The 11,056-nt window shown below is 42.9% G+C and overlaps 1 protein-coding gene across 1 annotated transcript in view; it reads right to left on the reverse strand.

The window, feature by feature from the left end:
• Positions 1–1,906, reverse strand: part of espn (espin) — a 61,667-nt gene extending 59,761 nt beyond the window's left edge. The window contains exon 1 of the mRNA XM_088938115.1: positions 1,613–1,906. Coding sequence (XP_088794241.1) covers positions 1,613–1,906 — 294 coding nt within the window. The remainder of the gene's footprint in view (positions 1–1,612) is intronic.
• Between the last annotated feature and the right edge of the window lie 9,150 nt (positions 1,907–11,056).

An 11,056-nucleotide genomic window follows, 5' to 3' on the forward strand; every position in this document is an offset into this window, starting at 1 on the left:
CAGTGAGCAGAAGGATAGTGTGTAGCTTTCAGGCTCTGCGATTGTCTGCACTTTGGTTTTATGGTGCAACACAACTCTCATCTTCCTGTAGAGCTCTGTATGGCACATGGAGAATGAAGAGATTCACAGCCAGCACTAAGAGTGCTTAGGGGACACAACAGGAGTCACACTACACGTTATGACTGTGAACAGGCCTTCAAAAGCGAGTTGTCGGAATCCTAGAGATTCATTCTTTGCCTTTCCTTCAAAACCATGTTTGATTTGTCACTGGGCACTACCCTAGAAGCATGTCTGCAACAGCTTCTATCTTCATTCCTTTCCCTTCCTCGCCAGGACAGACATATTCTCAGAGGATGCATGATTATCCATTAATTCTTGTCCTTTAACTGTGAGACATTTCCTTTTTAACTCCTTGTCACCGCAATGCAAATACTTTCATATAGTTTCGATGGGGGTTAGGCTGCAGGATGCCTCTTCAAGCCTGAAGCTGAAAGACTTTTAACAGCTTAAACAGGCCGTGCAGTTGCAGGATCTGAAACACTTCATTAAGGAGGAAAACGCCGCTGAACACACAAGACTGAAGACAGCTTGCCAGTGCCAGGTGGCATCTTGAATATTTTTCGATCAGGCTGGCCTTGGACAGAGGCAAACTATGTTTCAAGGAAGGACCAGGAAGAGCTCAAGTTGGCACATGCATGAGAAGGGGATTTCAGAGCAAGGATAGGAAAGAGGAGACATTAACCCATAGGGAAAAGCACGATTTGACCAAGGATGAAACTGATTGGATAAACATTAGATAACAAAACCTTCACAGGCTCAGAGACTCCAGTCATGTAAACCTGCCAGCAATGTAATGGACAAACTGAGATATAAATCCCGCTATTTCCCTACAGGATTAATAAAGTATTATCTATCTATCTATAATCAGTAGGGGAACACACATTTTCCTCGAGATCGTTACACCCAGGTTGTGCAAAGGCTTCCTTCCTCACAAGGAAACCTTTTGATTACTTCACGTAAAATTGATTCACCTTCTTTGAACACTAAAAACAACAGTCCAAATGAGCAAGACAAAAATAATGCATACAAAGACTATTCTGTATCCTAATATCTAGATAAACAATTAACTGAAACACTTAACAGATTAACACTCACAATCATGCACGTCATTCTTGCTAAAGGAAAGCTTTGCTTCCTTTGATACATTTAAGTAATCAGTTACAGAATATCACCCACCCAAGAACATTGGAAATAATAGGTGTGCTTTGGCTCTTGTTTATTGGCACTTGACAATACTTTTATTCTGCAAATGAAAAAGGTTTGTCCGTGTGAGGAGAAAAAAAAAGTTTTGACACGATTTGCACAGCACTTGAATGAAACTGCTAAAAAAATAAAATTTCAGTTTAAAAATGCATTCTCACTTGGGATAACTAGCTATTATTGTAACATGCCTGGCTCGTATTCGAGGTTTAAGTTAAAATGCACCTGCTGAACCAACTCTTGTAAAAACGCCGATACACCTCTTCTGCAGCCCATTTAACACAACTCCGATTTGCCCCGAGACTCCAAACGGTTACCTGCTGTGCAACATGAAAAATGATTTTTTACTTACGTCTGCCCGGCAGCCTCCTTGCGTGATGAGCCACTGCAGGCAGGTCAGGTTGCCCGTGGCGGCGGCATCGTGGGCAGGGGTCGCGCAGTTCCTGGCGAGGCCGTTCCCTGGGAGCCCCGCTTCGTCCACCAGGTACCGCAGGCAGGTGAGCTTACCTGCCCGGGCGGCGTGGTGGACGGCAGAAGCGCCCAGCGCGTCTTTGACACCCGCATGTAAAAGCTTCTCAGCGAAGAGCGCCTTGAGAGTCTGTACATCCCCTTGCCTGGCGGCCAGGAGAGTCCTCTCCACTGCCATCTAACCGCCCGTCACTACGTCTCAGATGTGTTTATTGTACTGCAGCATCAATGAACAGGCTGTTATTATTATTTTTTTTATTTAAAAATATATATTGCACTATAAAGAACTGGGGTATCCCTTACTAAAAGTGTTTTCACATGCATTTGTGCCGCTTCATTTCGGTTTTAAATCGAAATGACTAGCCGCCGTCATTGTCGTTTCCTCTGTATTGACTCCTGAAAATTGCGAGACTGGAGGAGTTACAATACTAGCTCTATCACTTACACTAGAGCTGGGGTATTAATGTATTTTAAATGTTTGACACGTGATGCACCGTAAATATAGTGTACAGTGCAGCGCACTCTCAATACATACTCCCGTCGAAGGCGACATTTAATACAAAACTACAAAACGTGTTCCAAGTATAATCATGAATGTCTGAATTCAACACGGACTCTACAAGACTAAATGAAAAGAAAGCAGCTTGCGTGTACCTCCTGCGTCCCTCAGTCCTGCACAGCGTCCTTCCTAGAAAGACCACAAAGTTTCCATCGTCTCGGCTCTCTGCTCTCCTCTCCTCACACACAGCATTTCGCTCGACAAGGAGGAGGCAGCGCCCGTGAAACCGGTCTCCTTCGCTAACTCGTATCTTACATTTCTCGTTCAAAATGAGCGGTGTGTTCTGTTTTTTCTGTCTTCCTTCCTTCTACAACGGCCAAATTAATCCCTCCCTTCTGTTCTGTTCCACTCCGGCTGCTACAGCTAGCTAAATGGGCTCAGCCACTTGTTGAATAATCCATGAGGGGAGGATCGCTTGTCAACACTTCGGTCATTTTGGAAGCGAACCAAATCTTAAAGGGGTAGCAGCAAACCTGGAAACAGCGCAGTCCCCGCTCTTCACCAGTGCCTTTCTATTCTCTTACCTTTATAGGTGAATTTGACATGTTTTTGTTATTAAAATACTGCCAGTAATATGAACCGTGGTGCCCGTTACAGAAGATGACATTTTATTAAACAACAGCAACAAAAAACAAACAAACTAAATATCTACCTCTTTCCCCAACTTTGTGTCGCAGCCACCTAAAATCAATCATAATTTTCTCCTTTTCATAAAAAAAGACCGCATCTCAGATTGGAAGCGAGGATACAGAAATAATGAGCGCTGAATGCGATGCTGAAAGGATTGGTGAAGAAAACGTGCATCATATAAAAAAAAGCTTATAAAGGTCCCCTATTTCAGCCTCTGTGGCTCAGCTGGCTTTGTAGCAGGTGGTGAGTGAAAGGAGAAGGTCGCTCAGATTCGCGATCGTTTTGGGTACCCCAGGCTAAAGCACACATTGTGGTCTGTAGGAGTGGGAGATGCCGTACAGCGCCCATCTAACGTTTTCTAAAAAGACGACTAATAAGAAAGAGGTAAAGATTTTTCAACAGCGGTCTTTTTTGTGCAAGAACACAGAACCCTATCAGATATTGCGCTTAATTGCGCTTAATTTAAACTTAATTTAACAGCTTTCGACATAAACCTCTTCCCATTTAGCTACTGTATATCCCATTGACAGATTGCCTGATATCTGGAAAGAAAGTTACAAAGGCTCGCCCTCTTCGTAGATGCACTGAGGCATTCTGAGACCAGAAATGATTTTATAGGTATGACTTCATCATCTGTTTGCTAACAGGCGAACGTCCTTCTTCCTGAGCACCTTGCTCCACAAGTCTTTTCTTGCAGCAGCTTTCATACGCTGATATAATGGCGGTAGAAAAAGCCCCCAGGGTGGCCCCAACAGCCATCCACAAGGAGTATCCGTATTCAAAACTGGGAAACCCCGGGATTTTGAGAGATACCTGCTGGTAACAATGAAGACAGTGTTAATGGAAGCTTCTTTGAAACCACAACACAGTGCATACTGTATGAGCACTAAAAAGAATCAAATACTGTGTATGAAATGCAAGGGAAAACTTGGGGGAGTAAATTTCTCTCTTTACCGTAACTGGGGGAATATTTTCCACAAAATCAATTTATTATGGAGCTTTCCCAGAGGAGAAAAAAGGATCTCCTAAATAGTGAAGTGTGATCAACCTGTAGCATTTCTGACCGAATTAGAAAAAAAAAACATACCTCAAATTGATGCATATAGTAAACGTGCACACAGTATCTAACAATCCCACCAGAGGAAGACAGACCTGAAATAAAGGCACTAATCACTAGCAGCAATTTACCATGCATGACACATCTGATACATTTTTAACAGTGCTCTTCCCAATAGTTTTCTTCCTGGGTGTAAATTAAACACTATACAAAAAACACAACATCAGTAAAGATGTTCACTACACTCACTTGCTATTCAACCGCAAGTTAGGCTCCGACTAGATCAAACGTTTGACACATGCCCACTAATTTTTACTTTTGTACCCAGAACAGGTGGCAGGTTTTCATGGGGTAGGAAGAAAAGGCCTCAGTCAAGCAAAAAGCACCCATCAAGTATTGGGCATGAAGGGTACTAAAGGCAAGTTTGATCATATTTTGATTTTATCCAGGCCTACGAGAATGAATAGGGAGATGAGATTTGCTTACTGATGGGCTTGTGATCACATTACCTTATAGAATAACTCCACTCATGTGTATGGAAAATTAAGAGTGGCAGATGCAGATGTAGCACAAGTCTTCTACTGGGGAAGTAATGGACCAGTCTGGATCAGAAGGCGAAATGAGATTGTTCTGGGAAGCACTTGGGGATCCTGCCTTGCAGGGTAAGACCCCCCAAACTTTATTCCCTAGTCAGGTGCTTGGAAATCAAACGGCAACTCACCTACAAAGAAGTAGAGTCCTGCAGACGCTCTTTGTAGCTGTCTTCTAACTGTGGGATCTTTATAGAAATGAAAATGTTTGAAACCAAGAAGGAAGAGCAAAAATGCTGCAGTGCTCATTATGCTGGAGATGATGATGAGAGTTCGGGTGAGAACTAAAGTTGCTGTAAAAAACACAGAACAGACTAATTAGTCACTGCAGTAACCAGCACAGCAGGCTTTGAACACTATCAGACGTCTTCATGGCTCAAAGCTGGTACTGTAGCTAAGTGAATTTCCTGTACTCACAATACTGTACTACCAAGCCTCTGCACCACAGAAGCATTCATTTTTTAATAAGTATTTTTGTCTTTTAATGCTACTTTCAATGTTAAAAAGTGTAACTTTAACTAAACCTTGCTATCAGCCGTGCAACTCACTAAAGCATTAGATTGATTCAGATTTTGATATGAAGTTCTCTGTTTTTTTATGCTTTGCATATAATTCTATGTCATTGAACTACGTAATCAAAATTTTAGTGAAATGATAATTCTGTCTAAAAACACTTTGTTGTGTTAAAACTCTCTATTGGAAATATCTTCTTCCCATTTCCTTTAGAAGAGAAGGCTTGTTTAGGACTGAGGGAGTCGTGAGGGGTTTTACCTGGGTGAGGGTTCAGATAGGAACTGAAGACATCACAGGTCCATATTTTAACAAAGCTGTCCCAGACACACTCTCGCCAAAGGCCCCTGCAGCGAGTACTGAGAATAACTGACCCTTTGCTGTTGATCTGGAAAGAACACACACAATATCCATAGACTCATAGGCTAGGTCACTTAGTCCTCAGGGGCAATCCTGTGCTCACTCAGGAATTTTTATAACACCTACCTTTATGCGAGGTTATAAGGTTTTTAAAGCATTAATAATAATAATAATTGCTTATTACAGTTTTATAGCGCTTTTCTGGACACTCCACTCAAAGCCCTTTTCAAGTAATGACTCCTCTCCACCACCACTAATGTGTAGCCTCCACCTGGATGATGCGACAGCAGCCATAGTGTGCCAGTATGCTCACCTCACCAGACACCAGCTATCAGTATGAAAGAGAACAGAGCAGAGCAAAGAAGCCAGTTGATAGATGGTGGATGATTAGGAGGCCATGATTGGTAAAGGCCAATGGGAAGTTTGGCCAGGATGCCAGGGTTACACTCCTACTCTTTTTTTCAAGAAATACCCTGGGATTTTTAATGACCACAGTGAGTCAGGACCTCAGTTTTATTTCTCATCCAAGGGATGGCACCTTTTTACAGAACAGTGTCCCAAGCACTATACTGGGGCATTAGGAGCCACACAGGCTATAGGGTGAGCACCCCCTATTGGTCCCACTAACACCTCTTCCAGCAGCAACCTTAGCTTTCCTGGGAGATCTCCCCTCCAGGTACTGATCTGACTCACGCCTGCTGAGCTTCAGCAAGCTGCCAGTTGCAAGTTGCAGGGTGATATAGCTGCTGATGCATAATATTGATACAAGAAAATTCAAGAGACGAATATATTCAATCTTAACGGGGTTCACAAACGAGGACAGCAATGTCCCTGAGGTTTCCATAGTGGGGTTAATAAACGTTTTTCCTATCTCACATTGGAATGGGCCCCTCATCCCTTGTTAATTGCGAGCCTGTATTGAATAGCTTATGTCTCTTAACAGCTTGTGGCATAATGCGCAGCAAGCTATAAAACAGTTTGGTGCAAAAGAAGCACACTCTTTAAATGTATTCAACAAATAATAGCTGCAATTATTCAAATAAAATCCACAACTAAATATGGCATAAAATGCACAAATCACAAGACAAGCCAGATAACTCCATAACATTTTAAAATGGTATGTTAAATAATACCATCACTCGACTGCGATCAGCGGTCAATTTGAAGCAATTCTTCCGCACGGTCTAGTCGATTTGCGGCGCGTTGGCAAACGAAAATGAAAATGAAAACGCTGCTTTCATACTCACCTGCCAGCAGTCCGTGAACAGGGAAGCAATAGTGCCACCAACCGCAAAGGCGCCACATAGAACAGAAACCAGATTCAACACACTGCCCATTACTGTGCAGTAGCGACTCGAACACCGTTACACCGGCAGGATCTACATCGGCTGCACCTGGTCTGCCTGGCTATATAGAATATTTAAGATGCATCAGTCCCCTAAGAAGGCAAAGTGATTAAAGCCGCCTGTGACCCGACTGACACTTGACATTTCCTTCACAGCAGGATTCTTTCCAGTACAGTTCTCTATCGAAAGGCAAAAGCAGAGACTTGCTTTTCCAAACGAAGCGTGAATACAAGCGTTTTTTTGTTTTTATTTTCTCGCGGAGCAGCGGGCGAAGTTAAAAACGTATTTATTTAAAGCCATTTAAAGAAAGGAATACAATGTAATGAAACGTTATATTAGAAACTTGCTCCTTAACAGATTAGTGTTTTGCGAAATGTCAGCCTGAACGAATTCAGGATATTGAAGCCGGACTGCTGCCTAGAGCCTACAGCGGTTTCTAAGTGCGAAACAGGCTCGCCTTCTGCTGTAAAGCAACATAAGATTAGAATCGTGGGTGTGTAATAAGAGTATAACTGCAAATAGCCTGCATTTCTACTAAAATGCAATGTCAGGTATTCCTAGTATATTTCTCCTATTAAAGTGGGTACTATCATTCAGTTTTATTTAATTTTGTCAGCTCGTAATCGTGTTAAGCGTTATATCAAATACTTTACCTCTTACTAAAATAACCTATAAAATACCTATAGTTTTCTAAGGAAATCAAAGCAATCATACAATTCTACAGTATAGCCACATTTAGTAACAAAGTTACACCAAAGCACAAAACTGCGTTGAGGTTCGCGGAAACAAGTTTTAAGATTCGTTCACATAATTCAATCAGGACCGTTAAAACTTCAGAAATATTTTGAACACGCAGGCGTAGACGCGGGAACAATTTCAAATAATCGGAGGAAAGCAAATAAAAAATATTCAGGTGTGACGCAGAATCTCATCAGAGTGTTAATTCAATGTAAAACGATCAATGAAAAATAGGTCAGATAAAAAAAGATTTTCGCAGGTCATTAAACGCGCCCAAAGACAATATGTGTGATCACTCCACTCCAGTCGTGTTGTTTCGCGGTACACCATGACACCGGTAGGTGGCGGACAAAGACAAACGAGTCGCAGGAATATCTCACGCGTAGTCTTATTGTTGTACAGTATGTGAAGTAGAAAATAACATCGTTTCCAGTGAAAAATCTCAATGTAATCCAGATCCTGGTCTTTCGCTTTTTTTTTTCAGTGTCATTTTAGGTCATCGTAATTGTTAATCGTTAATTATTTTAATAATTATGAAACATCACCGGCACGCTCATTGACTGGACTGATTCAATACTGCATAGTATAAAAATAATAAATATGTGATAATTAAGGCCTACCTGGTGTAAATAATAAACTAAATTGTGTACCTTACCAAATGCCAACAAGAACATTTTAAATTTACGTTTTAGGTTTCAAGTGTAACCCTTATTCTGCTCCTTATTTTAATTGGAACACCAGCTTTGGAAGTGTCACCTTTAAAGGATGACTGTAAATGATAACACTGGTAAGACTATAACCAAAGTCAAAGTTTAATATTCGTTATGTACTCTGTACTACACCGATTACAGGTCTCGGTTCATTCTTGATTGATTCCCCCGTGGCTGGTGGTGTTTTATTCCCCACGGGCTGAGGGGTACGGGTTTGCATTAGCCCTCCCGTCGAGCATGCGTCCGCTGTTCGTGTTCGGCACCGCCTTGTGACAACTCGACCCCTATTCTTCAGGGTTGATCAAAATCTATACAGAATCCCATTAAAAGGCGAGGCCGGGTCTGTTCAACACAGACGCGGAGATGAAGTGACTGCTGGTGCTCTTTCTGCTCGAGCGGGTTTTGACGGGGCCGCAGAGGGGGGGGGGTGTCCCGCGACATCTGGGCTGGCTCGTGCCTGGCGCGTGCACGGTGTCGCCTGCTTCCACAATATGCTCATTCATTCCAGCCGAAATCCACACCACGCTGGCAGAGCGGGCAGCCGTGGGAAAGCAGTTACACCCGCTTTCGCAGTCACGTCTTAGGCGCTACTATTGTGTGCGAAGAACGCTTTCTTAGTGACGCAGTATGCAGTAGGGGCACAATTCATTTCTTGCTGAGAACAAAGTAATCAAGGATTTTTTCTCATTGGCTTATTTTAAATCAAAACAGCAGGATGACCTTTATTGCCATTGGACCCGTTTGTAACACGTAACTGATCGACTGTCTTATTTGCCTCAATGAAATTTATTTTATGAAGCGCTGTTGCACCCCCTGGTCAGTTGCTTGTTTGCATTCACGTATTTACAGTGCATGATCTTAAGATCAGTTTTTCTGAGAGGGTCTGCGCAGATCTAAATAAATGAAGGCACCGAACTTTCATAGCAGAAGAAAAAACAAACAGGCGCCACTTTTTAACGATAACTCCCAAACTGTTTTTTTGTGCGATGTCACCAACACGCGTCAGAAGCGTGTCGGTTATTCAAATGAACCCCTGTCGTATTCAAATTTCATTAGACAGTTTCGGTTTTGTGGGAAACATCTGCTGCAGAGAATTCGAATCTAAAATAATGTATACCCCGTTCGGGAGCTGTTGTCTTTTTATAAAAATATAATAGAATAGAATAGAAGGCAGAATAGGACACATGATTTTGGAATCAGAAAGACAGTAATATTTTTTATATAGAAAATACAGAAATATATTGCAAAATAGAATGTTTTATTTCCAGTCGTGTACTTTTTTTCTGACCCAGTACGAGTTCTGCCAAGGGCCCAGTAGGCTGCTGATCGCGACCGGCTGCTGTCCTGGGCTCTGTCCGAGGTGCTGAAATCGGTCTCCGCGACACACAAGCAGCGTCGAACACATACTGTACTTAATCCCAGTTTGGGGGTCATATCTTGATGGGTAACGCTTTTTACGTTTTGGAGTGGATTTTAAAACTTTAAATACACACGCACACAGCAAAATTAAATAAGGCAAGAAGAAAATAAAACTAACGACCCAGCGTTTAGCTGGTTTAGATCTAGACGGTGGACGCGCTTCTACAAATCGGCGCTGGGGTTAACAGTGTTTTCATATTGATTCTTGTTTGCTTATGATTAAAAGCGTTTGTGCAAACACCGGTGCCTCAGGAGCAACTTTTAACACACCGCGAGTGATGCCGGTCGCCGTCTTCGGGTTGGCGACATTCCTGCACTGTCGCTCGTGCCTTCGCACGCGCCCGCGCCCGCGCCCGCGCCGAAACCATCTGTTGCGTCTTCGGCGGCGGTCGCGTGCCGTTGATTAGTGACAGCCGAGTGAGCAGCCGGCCTCCGTCTCCCGCAGGACCCCGGGAAATATCGGCGCTTGCTTTTACAACACCAGCTATTTCATTTCGTGTTGTACCAGTTTCATGTTCTATACGGCGGTATGTTACATATTTCATACAACTCTTTGTGTGTGTGAATTATTCAAGCCCACAGCACCTTATCACTTTAAAAAATGCCTCCCACAGTACCAGGTTTTGATATACTAGTCCATTTTAGAGCCAAAATGTACAGTGCATTCATGTTTAAAACGCACTTTATTGAATGTTTTATATGTAGCGGTTTTCGTCATAGACGATCCCAAAGCGTGTGTGTGTACAGTACACATGCCGAAGTACAGCACTCACCTGGAAGTCATTCTGCGCCAGGAGCTCTGTTACACAACAGAGCAGGTGGAGGAGTGAGAACACAGCATGGTTATCTCAGGGGAAATGTCAAGCCGATCAGATTGGGAAAGCCCAGGGTGGAAACCGTGCTTACACCCCCTACTATTAGAGACAGCGTGTGGGACCCTAAATGACAAAGTAGTCACGACCTCTGTTTGACGTCTCAACCACAAAATCGTATAGCACAGTGTCCCCACTCGCCACACAAGGACATCGGACATTGGTTTGGAAGATCTGATCCACGGGGAGGATCGCCACCTGCTGGTCCAGCAACACCTCTTAAAGTAGTAAGCAGTGTTTGCTTCGAGTCTCAGTGCTGAACTGATCCAGCCCGTTTACCTTCTGTGGCCTGAACAGATCAGGCTTCAAGATGGAGAAGATGCCGTTCATAGTATCGACAATCACCGTTTCATTTCCTCTCATTCTGAGTTACACTGAGCAATGGAAGACAGGAATGGAATACATGCAGGATTCCCTTATAGAACTGACAAAGTGTCACTGGAAAAAAGAAAACACAGACAGTGCATGTCAACGTAAAGTGGTTCATCCTGCAAAAGTTTTATAATAAACGTCTTTGTTTTCGCTTTCTACACAAAA

This window comes from Atractosteus spatula, chromosome 20 (genome assembly GCF_055471065.1).
Source record: "Atractosteus spatula isolate fAtrSpa1 chromosome 20, fAtrSpa1.hap1, whole genome shotgun sequence".
NCBI lineage: Eukaryota > Metazoa > Chordata > Actinopteri > Semionotiformes > Lepisosteidae > Atractosteus > Atractosteus spatula.